Here is a 27,632-nt window from a genome sequence, read left to right as displayed (position 1 = left end):
TGATTTGTATATTTATGTACATAAGGATGATATCATCTGGAAACGCGCTTCAAAAAAAGAACCCATTTATATATTAGCTGAAAATGTGCATGTATGTGACCAAAGAATGATCCATTGACACTAAACACACCATCCTTCGCCACATTAAGGTTAAACTCCTCTTTCTCAGACGACGTTAAATAAACATGTATTTTAATTGATTCCGTTCAAAACAGCCATTCGTCTTCACCGTTTCGTGTCAAGTTAAGCAACGTGATAAACCCATAAATTATAAAGCGATATGATTTGGCTCAGCGGGCAATTAACAGACACTCAACGAATCCCAGGATGCATCACGTCTTTGAGGCGCGGAGAACTATACATCTATATCTATTAATATCTCCCACAATGTATTCAGAAACGAGAAACAACCTCGCTGGCTTACGCAAAATGATGCAACGCGCGCGGATGAATAACTGAAAGACCAAAGGCATGGATTCAATGTTTAAGTGGCACAAAGACGCATCCTGCCGCCCTCCTCCTCCTCCTCCTCCTCCTCCTCCTCCTCCTCTTCCTCCTCCTGCCATGAACATCCATCCTCACCAGAATGTTGTTGTTGCCGCTCAGGGAGAATTCTACATTCAAAGCTCTTGAGGATTTGCCGTTTCTCTTTATAGCAGCCAGAGGAGGAGAAGCAATAGTATAGATTCACTCAATCGCAACAGGAATGTACAAGTGAAGAGCAGCGATCCCTTTAACGAGCCACTCCATAACCCTAATTAAGCTTTTCTAAGCTCCACGACCTATTGATGACTGGGATGTAAACATCTCAGCATGTGTGGACTCAGGATTAAAGCAACACCCAATTTAGTTCCTTTGCCATTTTATTTTTATTTTTTTTTTACCACCAACCTCTCTCCCTCACTCTTATGTTCAAGTGTTTAGCTCGTGGTTTGAAAGTCTCCACCACGGCCATCAACTACGGTGCACGTCTTCACGTCGTCTGCCAGCTCCTGCTTCACTTCATAAAAACACACGCCGCTGATGAATGCTTTCATCCAGTGAAGACGTGTAATAAACACCGCACATTATAACACTTTCTTATGACCAGTGGGGATAAGAGTGTGCTTTGTTTAGCTTCGTCTTCACCTATTGCCAAGCAACCATGAAGCATAAACATTTAGCTGGAGGGCAAATGCAAATATACTCTACAGCACGCCGTTTTGCATTGTTGTGGAAGAAAGGACGTTTTTAAATAAAAAAATATTAATGCTACAAGTTTAAATTTAATCTGAATTTACCGTTTATCCAGAGTCACCGTTACGTTCCGAGTATTTTAAAGTTGCAGCCGTTCCAGGTGGCATTAGCAAGTGGATCCAAACACAGGATTTGGCTTCCTCCAAAAGTTAATTTGATGATTTGATTAATCAAGTGAGATAATTATAATTTTATTAATTCACTTCTATTAACATTAACATGTTTGGTGCAAATTGATTATTCAAATGAAATCATGTACTGTACTGTATGAAACTGTATGTTTTATCCTCAAATGTTATGTTTTAGAAGTCATCTGAATTACATGAATGCACATTAACCTTTAAATACAGGTGTCAGAAACTGAGTAAATGTCCATAGTGTCTTTCCACCACTAACTGTGTCACTAATGACAGTGTTTTTGTGCAGAAAACTGTGCAATTTTCTCCTCACAAGATGAAATATTTGACTTTGAAGTTAGCGCCGGTGACGTTAATGTCTGAGAGTGGCGTTCTCTTTTTGTTCGGCTGAAATAATGTGACACGTTGTCAATACGGTATATTTTAGTTTAGTTTAAAGAATTCAAAGAGATGCAACATGAACGAAGCAGGTATGGAGATGAGTGACGGGCGTATAAAGGACGTCTGACGTCAATTCACAGACCGATGATGTGTCGACGCGGAGGGGTGTGGAGAGCGAGAGGCGTATGAGAGCATGGTTTCGTCTCCAGCTCCGTGCAGGAGAGCCCACGTTAAGAATGAGCAGTAACGCCAGGAGTGTGATTGATTATATCACGGTCAGACATCTGTGAAGTCAGCTCCAACACCACATGGATATCGTAGACGCTTACAACCCTGCATTTCTAATAAACGGTGGACTTACACCGTCTTCATGTGTCTCCACATTTAGCTTTCGATTAAAGGTACAATGTGTAGTATTTATGGGTTTATATGACCCAAAATCCACTTTTTTATACATATTATGTGCCCCTGCATTGTCTAGTCGCTGTATAATAGTTTTTGTTTCATTTTCGTAGTGTTTCAAAAAGTCATGTAAAATAACATGGTCGCGGGCCGCGGTTGCATAGCCACTGTTAGCAGAGAGACGCCATGTTTCTACGGGAGCCTGTAAGGACAAACGCGAGAGAACAAAACAAGCGTCTCTTTACTTGTAGCGGAAGTCCCGCCTCCTCTCTCTCCGATTCGTCTTCTACGGCCGCGGTAGCTCCGCCCTCTCTCCCTCGCCTCACGAACCTCATCTGCTGACACGGAGAAAGACGACGAGGACGACATTTGACCTGCTGCGGATACCGTAGCGCTCAAACTACTTATTTCCCCTTTAAAGTGTGGCTTAATCATTCATTAGACGTAATTTGTCATGAAACAAACAAAACAATATGAGGCTGAAGTGGAATTAGTTTACAGCCCAAGAGAGAGGCACACAGGATCTCACTAAAGGGCAGATACATTAAAAGCGGTCATTAGAGTCAAATCTGGTTGTTTTTTTTTATTCCCAACTTTCCTCTTGTGTACAGACTGAAAGCTGCCAGTCATTCTGCTTTGACTAAAACAAATTAAATGAAGCCCAGGTTAATCTAAGAAACACCACAAGACACTAAATCACCATTAATCCAGGGTGAGTCTGGCTGGCGATAGGCCGGACCAAACAGCCTGTGGTTCCTTCTTGTCGTTTAGACCATTAGTGGTTTTCCAGCCATTTAAGGAGGTTTTTTCAGATGAACACAAACACTGGTAAAAGGCAGATGTAATGTGGACGGAAAAACCGTGGCTCTAAAGCTTTCACGCTAATCGTGAGCAATGGAGGCAGCTTTTGATTGTGTGTGCTCCTCGGTAACTCCATGCAGTGCTGTGTTGACTCCGACAAAAGGCCACAAGACGCTTCGGGGTAAGAGACGTGAAATGAGGCGGAATAACGAAGAGACAGTCTCTGTCACTGTTTGTCGGCAAAAGGGTAGCTCTACAGACCAAATCTTTGTGAAAAATGATGGAGATTACTAATACAGAGACAATCGTTACGCTGAAGACGCAAGAAGTCGTGTAAATGTGTCAGCTATGTGCAGCGGCACCAGAAAACTGTTACCGTCTGTATCGCAATAGAGACCCCGCTTTTAAACCACGTGTCAAATTGATGAACCACTTTGTGAATGAGGAATAATTGGTGTGACAAATAAATCCGAATTTGTTCACCCTCCACTGCCAGTTCGTTTTAAGGTGTGTGTGTCATATAATGTATCTCCAAGTTGTCTCCAATTAGTCACAGAATCAAAGTGTGGTTAAAACGGCTTAATTGGACTGCAGAGGACGTCAAGTGTGTCACATCTGCCCACGGCTAAGATCAACACATTAGTTCACTGTGGCTGCGTGTGGCGTTTACGCACTAGTACGAACAACCATAACCACCATCCGTGGCTGAAAAAGAACAACACAACAGCGCCGTTTGTCTCACAAGACACACAACTGTACTCATGTGTTAGCCTTTTGTATTTAATAAAAAAATAAATACCTGGCATTATTCCTAGACAGAATGCACAAGCAATTATTTTTGGGAGATAGGTGATCGTGTGGGAAGTGGTTGGCAAGGAAAAGGTTTATTTTTAGCAGCATGTTTATGTAAGCGACTAACATGTTGTGGAATGATGAAGGGGCTCACTGGGCTCTCTGGGCCCTCGTTGGAGCTACAGAGACGGGACACGGAGCAGCAGAGAGCGATTGAAGTGAGCTAATGAGCAGGAGAGAGGGGGGGGAAATGAACAGGAGTTTAAAAAAAGAACTGGGATAATAAAAGCACCAACATACAAAGGAAATATGACAATTAAGAATGAGATGCCTCTGTAACGCGCTGGTGAAACGGAGATAAAATGGTGGAAGGGAGAATATCATAGTGATAGGGGAGATAATTATCATGGTGGAGATAAAAATACCACTGGCATGAGATAACACAGTTTCGACTGTGTGGATTTTTTTTTTTTTCTCCGGAAAAAAAACAGAAGAAGGGACATCCAACCTGTCACTGCTGTGAGTTATCCTCCTCCAGCCAATACCCAAATTTAGTCACTATCTATTTACACGTCTTGGCATTGTAGCGTTTTTTTTTTGTTGTTGTTTATTCGGTTTCATGGATAGCTTTCCTTTTTTCTCTCTCTCTCTCTCTTCGAGTATCGAGCTGAGATGCTATTTCAGTTGTACGCCTGTAACACGATGCACTTAAGTGCAGTGACTCACCAAAAACACTACACCACTACTCTCATCTACCTAGATTCTGACAAATCGCTCTCGTTAGTCGTCAATATAAATATCATATCATATCCTTTCTGTCCTTTCAATTGCAACCCATTCTCTCTCTCGCTCTCTCCCACACACACACACACACACACACAAGTACTCTCATACATTATCTGGTACCTCTTCTCAGGTGGGGGCTCCTGACTGGCCGGTGGTGCTGCCTGCGTTGTTTCTTGCAGGTCAGGGATATTGGCAAAGTCATCTTGCTCAGCCACACCTATGGCCAAAGCCAGGACCACCAGCTTCCCTTCACTGGCTCCCCCATAAAAAGATACACGATAAGAGATAGAGACGGACGGAAGAAAGAGGCAAAGAACAGAGAACGGATGCGAGGGATAGGGAAGACCGAACATAAAGAGGGCGTGGTGCAGGGAGAGAGAAGAAAAGACAGGTAATTTCAGGTGAAAAACCAGGACAGAGAGCAGGGAGGCAGTGGGACAATCAGAGACCTATGAGAATATCAACACTGTAAAACCACAAAAAAACATCTGAGCAGTAAGTCCAGGGAAGGATATTAAACGACAAATCCAAATGAATAATGACTTTAATGAGGCGGTGCTGATGACGGGCGCAGGCTTTGTTTACATTATATAGACCATAAATAAAGGAAACTGGAGTTGATTAATTAATGATTGCTGTTGGATGTGATATTCATCAGCTTTCACATCAGCTTGCACACATGTAAAAGGAGTGTGCACACGCGCACGCACACGCGCGCGCGCACACACACACTCTTGTACTTGCTGCATACTGAGGACCGGGTTGTTGACAAAGTGAGGACCATTATTTCCACTTTATAAATCAACACAATTACAAATATCTACTTCATGAATGACATCTATAAAGAACTACTGGTTGCAGTACCATAAAATGTCTGCAGGTGGAGCCCCAGAGCAAAAAGGGCTGGAAAACTTTTTTCGATTTTTTTTTTTTTTTTGGTCCAAAATTTGACAAAAACATCATACATTACAATGTCGACCAAAATTAAAAAAAGAATTTGACCCAAAATTTTTGGTCCAAAATTTGACAAAAACATCATACAATACTGTCTTCCAAAATTTGAAAAAATCTTTGACAAAAACATTTTGGTCCAAAATTTGACAAAAACGTCATACTTAACTGTCATCCAAAAGTTGAAAAAAAAAATTGGTCCAAAATTTGACAAAAAAAAGTCCAATTTTTTTTTTTTTACAAACAGAGTATAGCATGTTATAGCAACCTAAGGAAGTGATTTCAATGAAAACAAAGTGAGGACCGGCCAAAATGTCCTCACTCTGTAAAAATGACCTCACTGTGTTGGTTAAAAACCCTCACTGGTCCTCAGTATGCCGCAAGTACAAGAACACACACACACACACACACACACACACACACACACACACAGTGCAGGCCTGTGTGCACACTGGAGGTGCAAACCACCCACACACAGTCATTTATCTAGTTATTTAACCTGCCTTCTGCTTTCCCTCCAGACTCACCTTTCCCATCGAACGTAGCTGTCATCTTTCTCCAGAGTTGAGATTTAATTAAGCCTCATTAAGAGGATCTAGACTAATTGTTTCTATTTGAGTGACACAGTATCTTGAGGTGCATGGTGTATGTCATCGTTTTTCTGGGTCAGCGCTCTCTCTCACTCTCCGCGTTGCACTCTTCTCGTTCCATCGTCTCTATTATGCTACAGTTACCCTCCAAATCCCCGTTTCCCCTTCGTCTCACTCGGATCTATACTAACATGACCGTACTGGTATTGATACCATAAAGACTATTGGAGCCCTCTTCTCCCATCAAGTGCAAAAAAAAAAAAAAAAAGGGCATTTGCACTCAAGAATATTGGTAAAACACTTCAATCAATGTGCCGAACATTAAGGAAGCACAAGAGAGAGACGATACAGACCTTAATGACACTGGGACATATTGATTTTAAGCCAAAAAGCATGAAAACCCATCTCCCAAGAGATCCATTAGGTCAAACTACTCCACATGGCTATTTGTGTCAATGACATTAACAAACTCATTAAGCAATGATACAAGCATATACGCATATCTGGTCAAAATGAACTGAAACAATGGCTCACGTCTGTTTCTCAGAAATACAGCAGTGACCTCAATCCCACACTTACAACCATAGATCCTATAGAGTTGACAATTATGGCTGCTATTCTCCGTGACATTTGGGTCTTTCATGTGCCGCATAGCTAATACCGTTAGCCTGTGGCGTCAGTTTAGCGGTGTCATAATCAAACGCTCTAAGCTTCAATGCACATAACTGAGAAAAATGTTCTGCTAAAGAGCGACTGTGAAATGGATTCAGTGCAAAGGCGCATTAAACTCATGTCGTACCTTGGCAGTGTCCTTCCTTATCCTTTCACCCTGCCCCTCTCCCCCCCTCGTCAGCCCTTCCTCCTCCACACTGGCCTGCAGCAACAATATGTTGTGGAAGTAATGGTGCTGGTGACATAAGATCAATGCTTCAGGGTTAACTCAAATCCACACACCACTGCTTAACCCTTGTTCTTATACTGATGTGCAGCGACACATGGCCTGTGTGATGTGCACATGCTGACACACGTGTCGGCGGATTTACGATTAACGTTAAAGGTAACGGTGCTACTGGAAAGAGGTGTGCCAGTGGATTGGTAAACACTGGTGACCCTACACCTACAAAAACACTGACCTTGTCAGGACCAGTAGTCCTCATGACACCCAAGTCTGGTGTAAATGAGGCAGGACCTCCATTCTGAGTGGTTCAGGTGAGAGCTGGTAGTGTTAGTTCATGCGTCAAGTCATGATTAAAGGTCACATAGAGTGGTCCTGTTGCACATATATGTTAGTTATGGAGGTCTACTTACATATATTAACTTGTTTTTATGGTCAAAAACCTCCTAGTTGCTGTAAACTAGCCAATAGAAATCCTCTTTTCTGACAGTGTTTTTCTGCTGCGAGATTTCAGAGTGAACTTTCACCCCCAGAAGACAGAGTCTTGTGATTGGCCAGTACTATCCAGCACATCCGTTCTCAGAACCGCAGCGCCCCCCTCTGGAACGGCGGATGCACTGCTCCTCATTATCAAAACATTGTTTTAACAGTGTTTAAAAATAGCTTTGTCACGACTCCCCGCCGCAGTCCCTTTTATGACTTTAAACCGGAGTCAGACCCAGAGTCAGAAGACACTGTTGCTCGTGAAACACCTCCACAACGGACGTTATTCTTCTTCTGCGGTTCAATGTACGTAACCGGATGTGCCCGGACTACAGCCCGGAGCAGGACGATCGGTTGTTCAGGAGAACCGCTGTTTACGTAACTATTACGGGATTTTCAGTGATCTCGTTGAGCCCCGAGATTACAATTAAACACAACGTTCTCAGCAATGGCTGAACTGTTTGTTTCGAACCGTCAGGGCTTCATAAACAAGGTAATGACGCTGATACACACCAAAAAACAGCGATAATAGGAACTTCCGGTCTAGTTCTGCTTTAAGGTTAGGTGTGTGTAGATGCCTGTGGTAAGCTGTGAGGACAAATTTTGATTCAAACCTATCTCTGTTGAGGGTTCGGACTTAGTTTTAAGGTGAAGGTTTGAATTGGGTTTAGGTTAGGCATTAAAGGTAGGATGGGAGATCATTTTCAGGAGCATTTTTTACGGTTATGGCAGAAACGGTACTAACGAAACGGAATAAAAGACGTTTTTTTGGGAAAGCTACAGCCAAGAGAAAAGGCCGATGCGGAGCAATCCAAGACCAGTGAACATCTGTGCTGCGTTTGAACGGTGGCGACAACTGAAAGCTCAGAAGTGGCTGCAAAGTGACGACACGGTGGCTCCGTTTCTACTGGACTGAGTATTTGTTGTTATTCATCATCACATTGTCAATTGAACAAGTATCCAAAAAAAAAACTTCCCTGAAAGTTGCCGATGCTGCACAGTGCTAATCTGAGGAAAGGGGCTTGGACTTTTCAATTCAAAATGTAGCCTGCTCTAACTGTTTTTCCAGGATCTCCAACCCTTACCTTTAAAGCTAACCTTACCTTTCTTGCATTTTTACAGTTTTCTTTTGTAATTGCTCCTAATAAGCGCATGGCACTCTAAAAAGTAAGGTAAACCCACCAGGTTTTGAGACTCATCATTATTTAATTCTCATATTATGATTAAAAAAAAAAAAAGTATGACCAATTAAAATATTCGGACCGAATAAAATAATTGGCCGAGCTACCTGTCTGTCTTTTTTTTTTTTTAGCCATATGTAAGAATGTGGCCAAAAACAGTTACTACATTAAAATTCAAAATACCAAGGTCTTTTAGGTTTCGTTTTCTGATGTAACTGGCAACTCTACTGACTGCAATGATTGGTAGCCGGCGGTAGGTGGCGCCACATGCCAAAACATGATTTGCAGTCTGCAAAATATATTTTTTTAATGCAAATATTTTGTCTGTACTGTTGTTGTTGGTGAGTTCAGTTTGTTATATAAACGTTATTCCCGAGTCTCTGTGACATTAGGAGGATTTTATGGCCAGTTGCTTTAGATTTATTACATAATGCACCTTTAAGCAATAATATATAAGGCTATTAATAGGGTACAGGGGAGAGAAGGGAAGGCGGGACAAACAGACACCATCACTTGTGTGCTGCATGAAATCTAATTTCCCTGAGGGAGTCATCCCAAGGGATCAATAAAGTCAAGTCTAAGTTCAAGTCTAATATTATTTTAATTTAAGCAATAAAACCATGAATGCTCTAAACGTGATACAAATAAATAATAAATAATGTCATTATGGACCAGCATTGTAACAGTATGAAAAGTTAGAGAGAACCGTTTATAACTGTGCAGGATTATGCATCACTGGTGTCTTCTAAAGGATCAGTAAGAAATAATTGTTTGTATTTGAATGAGGCCAACAATTTGAGACTTTTCTGCGACTCTCTTTAAACCCCTGCCTTATGAACATACCGAGTCAAGCCCACTCCCTCTGTCCTGCAAACACAATAAATAGCAGCAGAGTGGCTGAATGACATCCAAACAGATGATGCTGTATAGCCAAGCACACAAGCATAAACAATTTAACACAGAGTGTGTTAGAAATAGCCTGCAATGTGTCCCGACTTCCTTGCTGTTTTTCTTGCGCATGATGTCATTCATTCTAATTTTAGGTACATTTTACTGTGTGACAGATTGCTCAGTAAGACACTTTGCAACTCAATACTGCACTATAGTAACCTCTATGATATCTATGGTGAACGCCATTATTGCTCATGATGCATTAAACCCATACAGTTAAGAATTAAAAGGATCATAAAACATATCACGTAACAATACACTGTATTTGCGGCCGCTTTAATAAACACGATCTTTAATTGTTAATATCTGTGTTTGATCTCTGATGTCTTGATAAAATTAGATGTTAATCCATCTCATAAATCTCTAACTTAACCATTATTAATATTTATTGAGATTTCTCAAATGAGCATTATGTAAAATATCTCTTTATCAGTAGGGTATAGAGTTAGGATGTAAACAAAGGCTTAATTTTGTATCAGCATTGACCCCAGCAGTCACATTAATTAAAACACAAACACTTCAGTACAGTATTATGAGTCACAGAAGTAATATCCTTCCCTGAATATCAGCTCAGGTGAAAACTAAAAAGAAAACACCAAAAGGAAGAAGCACAGAAGTGCATCTCACACAAAAGGTAAAAGGTAAAAGCAGATTAGTGCAACACATTGTAAACATAGATATTACAACTTTACAGAATAAAGTGACATCACTTATAATAACACTCTAAGACACAGACAGAGACACCGATCTGAGCAGGTGACATTAAGACTCCACACAGATATGAAAGAGCAATGGAGAGACTCACATGAAGGACTTGACATCCAGGCCACGATTTCGCATCTGGTCCATCACGTAATCCCAGCTGCCAGGATTGGCCCGTGAGCGTCCTGCTGCTCCGCCTCCCCTACAGCGAGAGGCACCTGCTCCTGCTGGGCTACCCCGTGCACCCCGGGGACCACCTCGTGCACTCGCACCCCCACCTTCACCACTGCCGCCACCTCCCTCTCCTCTCCCAGCACCCCCTCCTCCCCCAGGTTGTCCAGGTGCAGTGTGCAACTGTCCCAAGCTCTGGGAAGTGGTGGGAGGGTGGCTAAGACCAGGGCCTGACGAGTGGATGAGAGGCTGCTGAAGGCTCTGCTGGCGCAAGAGCGTCCGAGGCCGGGCCGGCCCAGAGGGGATGTGATCCAGAGTGGATGCATAGGATAAGACCTGATCCCCAAAGCTGGGAGGGCAGAGGAGCAGGGAGGAAAGAGAGCGTGATGAAGGCCATGACCGGCAGAGGAGAGGACGAGAGTCAGAGGCCACAGAAGGGGAGGACGTAGGAGAGCGGCCATGGCGAGAGGAGGAAAGTTGGTCAGAAGTGGTGAGAACAGGAGATGGAAAGTAGACGAGGGAGAAAGAATCAGAGACAAGACAAGGTGGCACGGGACAGTAGGAGGAGGTCAGGTTGGTGTCGGGACACAAGCGGGAAAGTTCATCCGAACAGGAAGTAGATGATCGCAAGAGACAGGGGGACAACGGTGGAAAGGGGACGTTTGAGGGAAGAGAAGAGAACGAAGCAGAGGGAGGAGGAGCATTGGGAGTGGGTGAGAGGAAGAGGAGGAGAGAGAAAGAGAGCAACGTGAGGCAGCAGCAGTAACAGCAGTAGCAGAAATAGCAGTAGACGGTGCAGCCGGAGTGGCTGCCGTGGGCAGCGTAGTGCTCGTGGTGCTGCGTCGGGCAGCAGCGTGCAGACTGCGAGCTCGCCCTGCGTGCGTGCACCTTGCGCGCGTGTGCGTGCGGTCTGCGTGGGGGTGTGTTCCGCACGGCCAGCGGTCGGACGTGCAGCGTCTGACCGGAGCGGTTACGCGCCGCCTGACCGCGTCCGAACGCGTGGATGGAAGTTTTGCAGCCTCCCAGTCTCTTGGTGTGACGAGAGATCCCCATTTCCTTCACTAGTCAATTAACTTTTTCCCATCTCTGATTGCCACTCTCCTCCTTTCTCTCCAAGTCCTTTTTCGTCTTTTAAACGCATACTGCACCTCTAGAGACATCTCAGCAGCCAACCAAGTCCGACAGTACGACTCCCTCCCTCCCTCTGTCAGTCATTTTCCACTCCACCCCCTAATAAATGCCGTTTAATCGGCTCATTAGCTTTGTGGTTCTCGTGTCAACATACATTCACATTGTCGTGCATTTGTGGTCTCTACATTAATCCTTAATTCTTTTTTTAAACATATTTTCTACTCCCTAAATATATTCTCCTCTCGCTCTTAATGCTGTGTAACCTAGACTACCAGAATTAGGTCATGAGAGCTATTCACATCACTTAGGTGCAGTTTGCTCTGCTTTGCATTACTGCACCTAATTCAATTTTGCAATAAGGCTTTTTGTGTGCCATCCATCACATTTAACTGTCACAAATAAAAGGATGGAAAGTGTAATGGAAGGCTTAGCAGAAATGAAACAGTTTGTGGGCAAAACAGAAGAGAAGCATCGAGGAGTGGCAGCAGCGGAACGATGGAGAGAGCGATGGGAATGATAAGAACACGGAGTGACGATGGAGGAGAGACAGAAAATGGGGTGCGAGACACAAACACAGGAGACACAGACACTTATAGCAGCCTGAAAATAGAATCCAATTATAGACAGGGGGGCAAAAAGAAAGATGACAAGAGGAGAGAAGGAGGGAACGAGGAGTGAGGTAGTGATGAGTGTAAATGTGTTGTGGGGGAAGAAATCACAGGCACGAGGTGCCAAAATAAGGTGCAAAAAAATCTTGGAAACTAAAAATTAACTGCCTCATTCCGACACGCTGAATATACAGTCGACGCGAAAACCATGTCGTATGTCATGGTTTTCGTGGGGTGCAATGTAGCCCAGTGTCTACTTCACATTTCAGCCTAAATCTTAATTAAAGAGTGAGCTGACAGCGTGTGACACATTGTGTGAAAATGAGACCATTTCTGTTGCTGCACTGTTGAAACGACTGTGCAGTTACTCACATAAATAATATATACTGTATTCCCATTCACATACATATATATATATATATATATATTTATATACTGCTCAGCATGGTTGGCCGTCTCAGCTGAAGGTTTGAGTCACAGTGTTTCAGCGCGAGATGCTATTGTTGTCCTCTGATGACGAGAATTTAACTCCCCCCTCCCAGCGCTCACGCCTTCATTTGTGCCCACATGCTCACCTTGATACATGAACTGCACCTTCCTCCCCGCTGAACTTGACCTGACTTTCACAGCTTCAATCGTCTATTAATAGCCGGGGCGGTTGCACAGGTAAACACTTGTGCGGGGGCATATTTTTTGCATATAGCGATACACAGAGACAGTTGTGAACTCACTTGTTGGGTCTCAATCCTCCGGACTGCATGTGGCCCTGGATGGTCTGCCACCTCCCGGCCTTCACTCCCTCTGTCACCATGCTCTTCACGCTGTCACTGCGATAAGGACCCCCCCCATCATCCCCATGCCCAGTTGCCGCCCCCTTCTGACCCCCTGACACTGCCCCACTATGAAAGAGAGACGGGGAGCGAAGGTTCCCATGGCAGACAGTGGGGCGGGGGGTGGGGGGGTAACGACAGGCAGAGGAGAAAACACAAGTAAAGACACGCAAAAAGAGTGTGAGAAAAAAAGACAGACAGAAACACAGGAAAGTAGATTGAGTAACTACGTGGCTATTGGGAGGTGAGACAGGTCAGCGGAGTGTGTGTGTGTGTGTGTGTGTGGGGGGGGGGGGGGGGGGAGGCCTAGTTTTCCGGGCCATGTGAGCGAAAAAGGAGGAAAAGAAATACAAATACACAGACGCTGTGAAGGGTGGAAAACCAGCAAGAAATCACGCCTCAGTTGCCTGCAGGACCAGCAGTACAGTTGCCAGCATTCACTAGTGGCAACAGTGTGTGGACGCCGGTCATTTAGTTCTAATTTTCTCATTCATTTAGGCATTTTAATCCTGAAATGTGCCGCAATACAACTCAATTCTGCAGCAGCGATGTAGTGATGTGACTCACGAGCAAATAATGGACTCATTTGAGCGTTCATCCACAGTGACATTCGGTGCCATTTCCTGTAAAACATTTGCGTCACGCTATTTGCTTAAGAAATGAATCTGCCTAGCGTTAATAGCAGTAAACAGGAAGTATGAATACCTGAAGTGCACCGCAGTAAAGATCACGATCTCTAAAAGAGGGAATAATGTTAAGAAATGAATATGTTCATACTTTAAAAGAAGGTGTCTACTCGTGTTCCGTTTCAAAGCTGGTTTTGGGGTTTTTTAAAATGTCATGATATTCTAAACGCAGGGATGATCAAAAATAAAGCACAGTAGTGCCCTCTGGTGACATGATTTTCATTAATATGCATGGTGCTCCTGCTCCAGGAGGAGACAAAATAGGAGTTACAGAAGCCACTGTCGCCTGGTGTGTAAAGCCTGTGCGGATCTGTGCGAGTGTGTGTCTGGTATACGCTTACATCATGTCCCTTTGAAGGTCACCTTAAACATTTGATTTTGACCAGATGACCCGACACGTGCGCGTGGACAAGTCATCAATCACAACGACAGCATGGATGACACTGCTGGAGCAATGGTCAACACAGGAGACATGGGCCTCATTTATCGAGCCGGGCACAAAGGTTAAAATCTTTACTCTTTTTTAAAACATATGCATTATATCTATCTGTTTTTGACTAATCCCCCATGATTTGATTTTTTTTTTTTTTACCATTTTAGACCTTTGTGATTGATCACAACGTCGTATATCAAACAAACTCAAATTCAAACTCAATCTGTACATTTGAAAAATGTTTATGTCAATTGACTGTGACCATTTTTTTCCCATGACCGCAGCCGACATTAGATAAATTACACGTTCAGTAAGGACTATTGAAATACATTTCCAATAAATCTCTCAAAATGAAGATCGACCGAGCAAAGGAAGTAAAGCCGTTTTTTTTAATAAATGAGACCCACTGTGACTGAAAGCTGCTGATCTCCAGAGAATATTGGACAGAAAATGATTTCACATCTGTCTGTTGATTTTAAAGCAACATGTGATTGATTAACGTCAGGTCATACTCTGTCACTCCAAGTTAAAAAAATATCGTTTTGATGTTTTAATTAATTAAAATAACTCATTAATTAAATGGCAGCCTTTTAGACAGCTGCACATACCACTGATGATAAATAATAATTTTATCATCACTGCAGTGAAAACTTTTTCCTTTTTTTTGAAAAACTACGGACAATAAATTCCAACATTGAGGCTTTTTTTTTTTTTTTTTTTTTTTTTTAATGAATTTCTCAGGCCACCGCTGGTTTCCTTAGATCAGCAGCCACCATCTTCAGGCAGAGTTTTCAGACTGTATTCCATATATTCGCCACGTTCATAAGCGCACGTCTACCCCTTTTCTCCAGGCGATTTACCACACAATCCACCACTGCTGGGTCTATTAAAGATGATCAGTTATTAGACACTTTATCAGACACATGCCTGGTAGCAGGATGTCTAAGCTTAGAGCCCTTGTTGTGTCCGGAGGGAAACGGGTATGACCTTGCTCGTGCTTTATTGGATTCAAGTGTCAAGTGAGTGGAAAAGAAATACTTTTATTGCATCGAGTGCAAACACCGTTGCCTCAATTCTCAAAAAACGGCAGGCGGCGGGTGAAGCTGAAGAGCTACGATGTTAGCGCGCTGAACATTAACTATTCGGTTGATGTTGATCATATAGAAGCCACAGATGGATGTAAACCACAGGTGAACACTGGCAGCACACTGCAACCTGGTGTAACGGTCAACCCTCCACACTAACAGCAGCAAACAACTACAACTACAAAAAAGGCAAAACCTCGGGTCAGACAAGCAAAGGACAAGGAGATGCATAGATCACAGAGAAGGTGTGGGTTAAAGTATGCACGTGTCATTTGGAGAGGAAGAGCTGTATGAGGGTTGTCCGTCTCCATGGTTACAGCCCATGGGAGAAAGGGGAGAGGTTAAAGGTCAGGAGTTAGTGGGACCGGCAGGGCTGCAGGGAGTAGGGGGGCATGTGAACATACGCCTCTGTGTTCATTAAAAGGTGACAGGACGTGAGGTGCGGCGGCGGAAATTAGCCTGAAGGGCTACAGAGCTGTGCTGCTTGTACCTCATGCAGTAATAGTCAAATGGCTGTGGCAGGAAGGCTATAATGTGCATACGTGACATTTCCTAAGCTGATTATGAGTAATCATTAGTAACTCTGTGTTGCCCCGCAGTGTGCTAACATCGGGTGGGTTGATATTGTTGTCGTTATTACTGCTATTAATGGAAATAACATTACACAACAATATTTATATACAGTACTGTGCAGAAGTCTGAAGCCACCATTAGATTTGTTGTTTTAGCTGCTGCTATGACGACAATAGAGGATAATTATTCCTATTTCACTTTACTGGAACATACGGAAGCGTATTGCATTCACTTGAAAAAAACCAAAAAACTCCTGTTTTTCTCAGTAATTCATTTTCGGTTTGATTTTTTGAATAATTTTTTCTCTGTTTTTCTGTCTAATTTTTTTTCAGTTTTTCCGAGTTATTTTTTTTCTGTTTTTCAGAGTAATTATTTTTCCTGTTTTTCGTGCAAAAAATGTTCCCCCTGTTTTTCGGAGTAATTTTTTTTTCTGTCTTGAAATGCATTCAGGCTGGCTACGTGGTGACTCAAGAGACGATCATGAGACTGCTGAAAATATTGGATGCACACGGTGTGCAGCTGAGGCGCCGGAATCGCCCGGTGGCGTGTACCATAGCAAGAGTTCTCGATAATTCAGAAAAAAATTACTCTGAAAAACAGGGGAAAAAAATATTTGCACGAAAAACTGAAAAAAAAATGTACTCAGAAAAACACGGGAAACAAATATTTGCACGAAAAACTGAAAAAAAATTACTCTGAAAAGCAGAAAAAAATACCCAGAAAAACAGGAAAAAATATTAGTCAGAAAAACTTAAAAACAATTTTTCAAGTGAATGCAATACGCTTCCGTAGGAAAAAAAAATAATAATAAATAAATAAGAAAAAAAATCTTCTACAGGTGTCAAGTATTTAGCGTGATCTATCCTTACACTTGAACAATAACACAGCTCTGTTAATACTGAGATGCACAGTACTGTACATCCAAAACAAATCGTTCAATTTGGAAAGTAAGGAGAAAACAGGAAATAGGGGGCGGGTTTGGGAGGTGGCACTGCCCCCTGTCTCCATACAGCCCTGCTCAGGGGAAGGTCTCTTACCAGCCTTGAACCAAGACTCACTTGAGTGTGAGGCGAGGATCTCCATATGGAGCATAGGGAGAAATGTTTAGTACGAACTCCTTGGGAGGATAGGAGCTCCACCTCTGCTGCACTGTGCTGCTGTCATTGTTATTCCAAAAGTCTCTGTCTAGATCACTGGGGCCAAAGAGAGAGACAGGTCAGAGCAACACAGCTATAGAAAGCCTCGGCACCAACCAACCATTTCGAAACAGGCGGTCCTGATTTCAGAGCTTGGTTTGAGGGAGAGAGTTAGTTTCTCACAATGACATCGAATCACAGTCTCAAACAAAAACCAACCCTGATATGCGTCTGTTTTTCTACCACGTCGACAACTCACTGTCGTGTTTCAGTTTCGACAAATAGAAAAAAAAGGAGCAGCCTGGAGGGAAAAGGTAATCACAGAAGCCTTTCATAAAAGCAATGAAGAGCAGCAAACATGGAGATATAGAAAAAAAGATAGGCAGCAAGAACAGAGGAAGTTATAATCAGATGAATACATACAGCATGTGAGTTACATTCTGTTCATCTAGTACACAGCACCACTGACAAAACACATTTGAGTAAACAGTGAGGATTCTGGCCCCCCTTGTCCTCCATGTCAGCAAATAGAATGCAGGGAAGCATGAGACACAAGACAGAGAGATAAATCGCAGCCATTCAAAGTAGAGAGGGGGGAAAAAGGTGAGCAGAATCACTGATGTCATACATGTCACACAGCAGCGGTTCAGAAGAGCAGCACAGGGACAGAGCACGAGAGGAAGCCAGTGTGCAGAGAGGAGGTTGAAGGTGAAATGACCGACAGAGCACACCGATGCTGCTAGAGCCAGTTGAGAAAGAAAATGCAAAAAAATTAAGACCCCGGGTCAGATTTACATTCACGGAGCTCAACTTTAGTGCTTAAAAACTTTCCAGTTGAGAAAATAAAGACCATAATAGACAAAAAACATTGACATTCAAATATAGCAAAGACAACAGCAGGCTATAGAGGAGAAGTAATGATGAACAGGGTTATTAGAGGCATTTCATGGAATAGAATATCGTACTTAGCCTTACACACAGCTGGCATTTTCTGGGAGCGACCTATGCTCTTTGTATCATCACGAACAGAAGATACTTTAACCTCAGTATGAGCCACTGGAAGAAATGTTAAATCAAAAAATCCTGCTCAACATTCATACTCGAAAACGATTTCACACGGAGGAACTCCAGCCCCCGACCGCGTGAACTCAAACCTGCGTCGCTTTAAGAAATGCAGATGAGCTTGTGAACTCCTGCTCTTTGGGGAGGCTTTGCTTTACACCTCGAGATAAATGCACGAGCAGAACCTGCACAACCAAACGCTCCACAGGTAAGATCATGCAGATTTAATCTACACTGATTAAATCACTAACCTTTAAATTAACATCTGCAAGAACATGCTCCTTATCTGCTCCTCTTGTTTGTGCACTGCACATTGTACTAAGAGCTGAACCCAGATGAAAGTTCATTAACACCAGATTATTCTTTCCTAAACCAGTTACGAGGCACCTACTTGATGGCTTTCTTCTCCCCTCGCGCACGTGCCGAGTCTGGAGTGTCTGCTGTTTCCACTCCTGGCTTATTCCTCTTCCCCTTGAGTCAAGCGGAGGGAGGGCGTAAAAAAAAGAAAGAAAGAAAGAAAGAAAGAAAGAAGAGAAACAAAAGGTTAGCTCACATTTGCCCTTTTGAAGCGGTGTTCCTGGTGCACACACATTTCAAGTGTAAATGTCCCTCCCATTATCTCAGGAACACTGTGCCATCAGTCCTTTACTTGATTACACTCATCAAAGTCAAATCAAATCTGCAGTGAAGAGCCGTTTCTGACGATGATTATCATTTGAAAACCGCCCTGAAATTTACATGGCAATTGCCTCTTTGAGGTAATCTGCTGGAGAGGAGCCGCTGGGAAGTCCTGCGTCAGCCTGATTTCAAACAGGTAGAGCATGACCTGCCGTAACCATGGAAATAATGGCAATTTAAAGGTTTTTTCCGAGAAGTGAGGCCTGCCGAGCGCATTCTGCTGGAAAAGCTCATTACATTTTAAGGTGTTTTCACGTGTGTTACAATGCAGGTAATCTCTGGTGACACTTTGCTGCATGTGGGACAGGGAGGGGATCAGCCTGATGCTGCCCCAGATACCCTGCACGCGCCTCAGAAAGTGATGCTCCGATACACATCCAGAATAGGCAAGGAAAATAAGTGGGACTAAAAGCACGCCTAGATGAATTGAACAGTAAGTCTAAGGCTGAAGGGTGATTTCCTGAACGTGCGTCTCCAGACTGGAGATTTCATTTAAATTAGGATGTGGTGCAAAATGTGCAATTACTGCTTTTTTTTCTCTTACTTCTAGTCAGCCCAGGTTTGCCAGACCTCACTTAAGGGTCCCTTATTGTAACTCTAGAAGACGTTCAGGCATTTTGGCTGATTGGGTTCAAAATGACTGTAATTTAGGTCAAGATTTGTTTGTTTACAAATATAAATAATAAATGATGTGCTTGAATCAAACGCATCCACTCCTACACTCATGCCGGCTGTTTGCTCTGTAAGAAGTAAGATTTGTTTTTGTAAACCCTGACAACTAAGATCTGATTAAACAATATTATTGTTAGAAATAAATGCCCAACATCATTGCACCTATTTGAATTCATTAAACCCAAAATGATAAAGTCTTGATGCAGGCTAAGGGCCAATTCCAATTCCTATCTTAACCCTCAATCTTAACTGGCCTCAAAACCAAGTGTTGAGGGTTATTTTGTCACTTAGAAATGGGACACCCCTTAAATGCAGATACATCTTCAGACTGTAGGGGGCAGAATAACGCGAAAGCTGCGTCCAGTCTGTCAACTCCAAAAAAGAAGAAGAACACATTTACGTCACGATTATTTGTTACGATCCGTTTGTCAGTCAAGTTATTAGGTTGTCAGTTAGTTATAAGATGATACTCATACAAATATTCAGCTGACAGTTACCACGCACCACGGCTTATTGAAAAGTAAACGATTGCAAACGATCGCTTGTCCGCACCAGCCGACTATTGACAAAAGATTGTAAAATAAAAAGAAATGTTACGCAACAATGACGTCAGTAATCCATAATATGGGCCTAAACTAAGATAATACAATGGTTTTCATAATTTTTATATATCTATTAACAAAGAAAATACTTAAATTGTATCGCACTCGCTTCGCTGCTTTCGACGCCATCTTTCTTATGTGGAAATGCAATGCATTCTGGGTAGACCTTGCTCCCAAGGGTGGTCACGGAAAATCTCAATATTGAGGGCGATACAGCCCTTAAACTCGCCCCTCAACTTAATTTTTCTGAGAATCGGGACAGAACTTGCACTAGAGGGAGCCCACATTTTTGAGATTGAGGGTTAAGCAAGGAATTGGAATTCACACTAAATGTTAGGCTAGTAAGATATTAAATACAGAATAAAATGCAAATAAAAGAGCTTTTCATAGCAGATAAGCCACATTGGATATATTTAAATCTCTATAAATCCAATGTGGAGAGATTAAAATACTATTTATTTCTGCATTATGAGTGAATTGTTCGAACAAATGCAAAAGCCTCAGGACAACATGCAAGTTCAGTCAAATATTTGGAAACACTAAGCATTCATTCACTTCATTCATCCTCTCAAGGTTCACAAGAGCAGCTGCAGACAATGTCAGCTGACATTCGGCAAAAAAGTAAGCTGAAAACTATTCACTCATACTTGAGTTTCATCTTGGTTTATTGGTAATTTTGCCAATCAGAGTCGGGACATGTCAGAAAACCTCTGCAGCCTGTATATAGAAAGGATGCACACCTGGCCTCAGCTTTTTAGACCCATGATGTGAACGCTGCCACGGGCAGATGGACGTCGACATCATGAGGTGCAGACAACACACAGAGACACACAGTCATTTTCAAACCACAGTCCACACCTTTGGCTATTGTGGTTGCTGATATTGTTGGACCTGAGCCAGAGGTGACAATCACACCACTGTGCAAAGATGATAAAGCCCACGCAGAGTAAAAAAAAATTGATATTCATCAGACACAAAGACGACCCACAACACCCACTCACGTTATTGATGAATTAGAATTAACCCAACGAAAGAAAGAGAAAGGCCAGAAATTAATAAACACAGACCTGACAACTGGTGGAATAGCTGCATATAAACAAAGGGTAACGCTTTCTTTTACAGTCCCCTAATTACCAGGTATTTACCTGGTAAATTCATGGTAACACCAAAGTGTTACTAGGTAATTACCAATGGTAATAAGAAAGTAAATACAGTGAAACTGTTGCCAAAATACTGGGCATTTACCTGGTAACTATATAGTTAATTATAGCGTGTTATTACTGCTGTTAATAAGAAGGTATGTACAGCTAAACTATGGCAAAACTATGGTAAATGTAAGTGTATTATTGGGTTATAAACTGGTAATAAGCAGGTACCTACAGTCCCCTAATTACTAGCTATTTACCCAAGGGGTAATCTAACAAACCTAACCCTAAAAATGTGTGTAATTACATGGAAACAAGCTTGGCTTTCTTTTACAGTACAGTTTTACTTTACTTACCGAGTACATTACCGTGCATTACCCAGTATTTTGGCAACGGTTTCACTGTATTTAGCCATTTGTGATCATTTTCTGTCTGATTAAGGCATTTGACAGCTGTTATTACTTGCTTTACATGCACTTTAATTGAAATACTTTCAATTAAAGTAGTAAACAATAACACAATCTGCCATTAAACCTTTAAAACATGTATATGGCCAAGAGTTGCTGTCTTGCCCACATACAAAGACATTATACGATCCTGTAATCCTGTTCCCGATTTCTGAGAAGGCGCCACTATCTGAAATTCTGTCAGATATGAGGAAGAGCTATCAAAGGAAGCTCATATATCATTCAATGCCGTCGTAAAAATTTCAGGACGGTGGGAAGACACAGATGGTGACTGCGAGTCCTGTAAAGAAAGGAAAAGGAGGGCTGGAAATAAAAATCAAATCGAGGAGCGAAAAAAAAAAAAAAAAAAAAAAAACAGCCAGAAGGAGAGCGAGGAAAGGAGAGTTCAGGCTGGCATGTGAGATAAAAGAGATGAGAAGGAGGGACAGGTGTGAAAAGTGAACTGAGAGAAACAATGAGTGACAGGAAGTCCCGAGAGGCATGAGTGTGGAAACGAGGAGGGACTAATACACTGTGCAATAGACACCAAATCTCATGATTCTCGACATTTACACACACACACACACTCTTGTACTTGCTGCATACTGAGGACTGTGTTGCTGACAAAGTGAGGACCAGCAAACCTCCACAAAAACGTCATACTATACTATGTCGTCCAAAATTTGAAAATAATCTTTGACAAAAAAAATTTGACCCAAAATTGTTGGTTAAAAATTTGACGAAAACGTCATACTATACTATGTCGTCCAAAATGTGAAAACATTTTTTTAACCCAAATTGTTTACAAAAACGTCATACTATACTGTCGTCCAAAATTTGAAAAAAAAAAATTACCCAAATTTTTTACAAAAACGTCATACTATACTATGTCGTCCAAAATTTGAAAAAAATCCTTGACAAAAAAAATTTGACCCAAAATTGTTGGTCCAAAATTTGAAAAAAAATATTTGACCCAAATTTTTTGGTCTAAAATTTGACAAAATGTCATACTATACTATGTCGTCAAAAATTTGAATTTTTTTTTTTAACCCAAATTGTTTACAAAAACGTCATACTATACTGTCGTCCAAAATTTGAAAAAAAAATGTAACCCAAATTTTTTACAAAAACGTCATACTATACTATGTCGTCCAAAATTTGAAAAAAATCCTTGACAAAAAAAATTTGACCCAAAATTGTTGGTCCAAAATTTGAAAAAAAATATTTGACCCAAATTTTTTGGTCTAAAATTTGACAAAATGTCATACTATACTATGTCGTCCAAAATTTGAAAAAAAAATTTTACCCACGTTTTTTAGAAAAAACGTCATACTATACTATGTCATCCGAAATTTAAAAAAAATCTTTGACAAAAAAAATTTGACCCGAAATTTTTGGTTCAAAATTTGACAAAAACGTCATAGTATACTATGTCGTCCAAATTTTTTTTTTTTTTTTTTTTTTACAAATTGAGTATAGCATGTTATAGCAACCTCAGGAAGTGATTTCAATGAAAACAAAGTTAGGACCGGCCAAAATGTCCTCACTTCGTAAAACTGACCTCACTTTGTTGGTTAAAAACCCTCACCGGTCCTCAGTATGCCGCAAGTGCAAGAACACACACACACACACACACACACGCACACAGTTACACACACAGCTTCAAAAATAAATAAAGCATCTCCTCTCCACCTGTCCTCCAGCTCATTTACAGCAGTGGATAACCAACATTATTTGCTTCCTTCTTCAATGGAGGCTGCAGGAATCTACAGTGTTGAACAAATCTCACTGGCTCTGTGGACACGAAGCAACAAACAAAGGAAAATAAAGCTCGACGCTCCCCAGCGTCAGGGCCCTGCTTTAAACCAGTCATCGTTTTTTGTCGCTGTGCTGCCCAGAGTTCAAAATACTCCCAGTTGATATGAACAAACGTTGTCAGTCAAACTGTAAATCCTGTGCGACATGACATTTCATCAGATAGGTCATTATATTGCAGGAAATAAAGAAAAGAAAACACAAAAGTCCCCTAAAAAAAAAAACTTTTATCTACAATTTTGAATTTTCTCAAATGCAAATATTCTCAGTCAAGTTTTACGACAGTGCACATAACTGAAAGGTAGAGATAAAGTTATTATATAGTGTTAAACCCCAAGTACTCACACCGGGGGCCATATAATGCTCAAGGAAGATTATGTTGCAAATGAAATTCTAATTCGACTACTTTTCTTGTAAAAGATATCATAACCATTACAGCAAATGCACCAAAGATGTTTATGAATCTGTCCAGTGAAGAAAAAGAGTCACAGACCAACATTACAAACTGAAAGTCAAGTTGGTTAGAGTTCGTTGATGCGTTGCTGTGATCCTATAATCCTTCTCTGACTTTCACAACTTTTTTTAAAGGTACAAATAAAGACAGAGAAGTTTTTACCTCGTCAACAAATTCAAGACTTGATCTCACAAGGCCGGTGCAGACAAGATATTTTAAAGAAGGACAGGTTTACAGTCTGCTGAGGAAAAATAAATAAATAAAAATCTGTGCAGCCATAGAACTCGAAACTCAAAGACAAAGGAGAATGGCACAGGCAGCAGCAGGAGAAACAGCAGGACTGAGAATGGGCAGCTCAGGGACAACTGAACACAAGCTAAATCACATCTGAGTAAAGAGAGACAATCACAGAGGAGCAAAACTAAAGACGGGATGTCAGAAAAAGACACACAAAGACATAAACTTCAGAGCTAACGGTTCACAAAACAAGAAACAGCACGACAATCTCCATCTCGTACTCAAAGACAAATGTGGAGAACATTCAACTGAAAAACCAGGAGGGCTTTTTTATTATTTCTCAGTGTACAATAGAACAACTTTCCAACTTTATCTTATGATATATAGTGGTTAGGACTCAAGTAAGTAGACCAAGACGAAGAAGAGTTTCCTCCCACAGCCCAATACAGGCAGATTTGGCAAATTGGACACTCTAAATTGACCATAGGTGTGAGAGTTAATGATTCTTTGTCTCCGTGATGGACTGGTGACCTGTCCAGGGTTGGCACTGGTGCTGGGATTGGCACCAGCACCCCCGTGACCCTCATGTGGAGGATAGAGCCGTAGAAGATGGATGGGATTGTATCAGATTATGTGATTTTGACCAGTGCCAAAAACGGATACTGAGCATTGCATCGACCCATCCCTATAATCAGTATAATGTTTATAGAAATATTTACACACCATCATCCACCTCTGTTTACATTTCATGTAAAAAAAGAAAATGCTAATTTTAGAGACTTGGTATTTAAATGCCCAGAGTGAAGCCGAGGGTTTTCCTGAAGAACCCAGACATGGGAGGAGACGGAGTGAAACTACCACTCTCTCCGTCCCAGCTGGCAGTGCACTGCCTTCCAACACCCAGCTGTGTTTGTTTGCTGTGAATTAGCAGGCAGCAAGAGTCGACATGTTCGCTCAATATTACCCACATCACACCATAATTAGAGAGGAGTGCGCTATTAAAATGGCTGTCCGAGGGTAAACCGTCGAGTGATAAGTTCGTTTTTTTTTGCGTCTGTCAAAACGTTTTTCTTTATACGCGAGTTCTTCTGTAATATAGTAGTAACTCACATCCAGAAGCGTGTAATCACAGAGGCATAACATTTACATATTACTAGGAACACTGCCAACACTGTGACAGGTCAAGACTTAACTGTGACAGATCTTAGAAATTCTATAATCATCGATTCACATCATCTCCTCTGTCCTCTGATTGGCATAATTACAATACTCGCCCTAACAACCATGAACTCCTAACTCCCAGTTAATGCAATTAAAATGTTGAAATTTGTTGATACAAGCTCGAACGGCGGCGGCGGCCGCATCCAGCAGCGACTCCGGTCAGGTTAAATCTCAATTCCAACAGAAAAATGTCATGGATCAAACGGTTAAGGGCTCACAGGAGGAAGCTTAGGGCTTTTGAATGCCAAGCAGCTGCTGCCGCTCAAACAGATGTTAGCTGCACCGCTGCCAAAATGCAAAAAAATCCAACCAACACCTGCAAAAAAAAAGCTCCTGCTGACAATCATTAGATCCACAACATAAGAGTCTAATAACCACGTGAGAAAAAAGACTTAGTCTGTCTGTTAGCAACATAACTCGGAAAGTCACTGATGGGTTTGGATGAAAATTTCAGGAAATGTCCACAATGGGACCAGGAAAAAGAGATTATTTTAGGCGTGATCCGTGGTGGGGTGGGCCTCTGAGCTGCCTTGGCGGGGAGGTCTGCACTCTCCGATTGCTTTTCTACACTCTTAGAAATAAGGGGCTAAATAATGAGGTTCTACTTGGAACCATTTGCTTCTGAAAAACCCTTTCCCAAAGTTTCTACCTGGAGCCAAAAAGGGTTCTCCTATGAGGACAAGCCGAAGAACCTTATATGGTAGCACTTTTATTTCAGTCAATGTAGCTACTACTGTCGTCAAATTACAAACAATAAATCTGTCAATGAAGACTTTAAAACTCAAGTAACACAAAGTGAAGTTACTGGTATTTTGTTTCACACTGGCTTAAAGGTGAAGTAAGTAGTTTATAGTGCCATCTAGAGGAGAGGCTGAAATTTACTAAATCTGCTCACCCCCTCCCTTCCCTGAGCACTACGGTATCCTCAGCTGGTCAAATGTCGTCCTCGTTGTCTTTTTCCGTGTCAGCATATGAGGTACGTGAGGCGAGGGAGAGGGCGAGCTACCGGGCGAGCTACCGCGGCCGTAGCAGACGAAGCGGAGAGAGTGGAGGCGGGACTTCCGCTACAAGTAAAGAGACGCTTGATTTGTACTCTCGCGTTTGTCCTTACAGGCTCCGGTAGAACAGTGACTATGCAACCGCGGCCCGCGACCATGTTATTTTACATGACTTTTTGAAACACTACGAAAATGAAACAAAACTATTATACAGTGACTAGACAATGCAGGAGCACATAATATGTATAAAAAAGTGGATTTTGGGTCATATAAACCCATAAATACTACATATTGTCCCTTTAAGTTAGGCAGTTTACCAAAAAAAATGACTTCGTCTGTCTGTTAGCAACATAACTCAAAAAGTCACTGACGGGTTTGGATGAAAATTTCAGGAAATGTCCACAATCGGACCAGGAAAAAGTGATTATTTCCGGCGTGATCCGTGGTGGGGCGGGCCCCTGAGCTGCCTTGGCGGAGGTCTGCGCTCTCCGATTGCTTTTCTACACTCTTAGAAATAAGGGTTCCAAAACGGTCCTTCTACAAGGGCTGAGGTTCTACTCGGAACCATTTGCTTCTGAAAAACCCCTTTCCCAAAGGTTCTACCTGGAGCCAAAAAGGGTTCTTCCTATGAGGACAAGCCGAAGAACCTTATATGGTTCTACTTAGCACTTTTATTTCTAAGAGTGTAGCTACTACTGTCGTCAAATTGCAAACAATAAATCTGTCAATGAAGACTTTAAAGCTCAAGTAATACAAAGTGAAGTTGCTGGTATTTTGTTTCACACTGGCTTAAAGGTGAAGTAAGTAGTTTATAGTGCCATCTAGAGGAGAGGCTGAAATTTACTAAATCTGCTCACCCCCTCCCTTCCCTGAGCGCTACGGTATCCGCAGCCGGTCAAATGTCGTCCTCGTCGTCTTTCTCCGTGTCAGCAGATGAGGTTCGTGAGGCGAGGGAGAGGGCGGAGCTACCGCGACCGTAGCAGACGAAGCGGAGAGAGTGGAGGCGGGACTTCCGCTACAAGTAAAGAGACGCTTGATTTGTACTCTCGCGTTTGTCCTTACAGGCTCCGGTAGAAACATGGCGTCTCTCTGCTAACAGTGGCTATGCAACCGCGGCCCGCGACCATGTTATTTTACATGACTTTTTGAAACACTACGAAAATGAAACAAAACTATTATACAGTGACTAGACAATGCAGGAGCACATAATATGTATAAAAAAGTGGATTTTGGGTCATATAAACCCATAAATACTACACAGTGTCCCTTTAAAACATAAATGTAAAATAATACTGTTATAAATTATGCTAATCTAAATCCGAGGGTGTATACAAATGTTTAATGCCGACACCAGCGTGTCC

General features: G+C 42.0%; 1 protein-coding gene across 1 annotated transcript in view; it reads right to left on the bottom strand.

The window, feature by feature from the left end:
* The window catches only part of syt7a (synaptotagmin VIIa), a gene marked incomplete at both ends in the record, with an annotated part of 88,750 nt that overhangs the window by 10,375 nt on the left and 50,743 nt on the right, over window positions 1–27,632 (bottom strand). The window contains 4 exons of the mRNA XM_083893943.1: window positions 4,644–4,787; window positions 10,392–10,808; window positions 16,864–16,998; window positions 18,395–18,474. Coding sequence (XP_083750069.1) covers window positions 4,644–4,787; window positions 10,392–10,808; window positions 16,864–16,998; window positions 18,395–18,474 — 776 coding nt within the window. The remainder of the gene's footprint in view (window positions 1–4,643; window positions 4,788–10,391; window positions 10,809–16,863; window positions 16,999–18,394; window positions 18,475–27,632) is intronic.

The sequence above is a fragment of the Microchirus variegatus genome (assembly GCF_963457635.1).
Source record: "Microchirus variegatus genome assembly, chromosome: 8".
NCBI classification, from domain to species: Eukaryota; Metazoa; Chordata; class Actinopteri; order Pleuronectiformes; family Soleidae; genus Microchirus; species Microchirus variegatus.
Note: the sequence above shows the minus strand (reverse complement) of the source record. Positions and strands in the feature narration are given on the sequence as shown.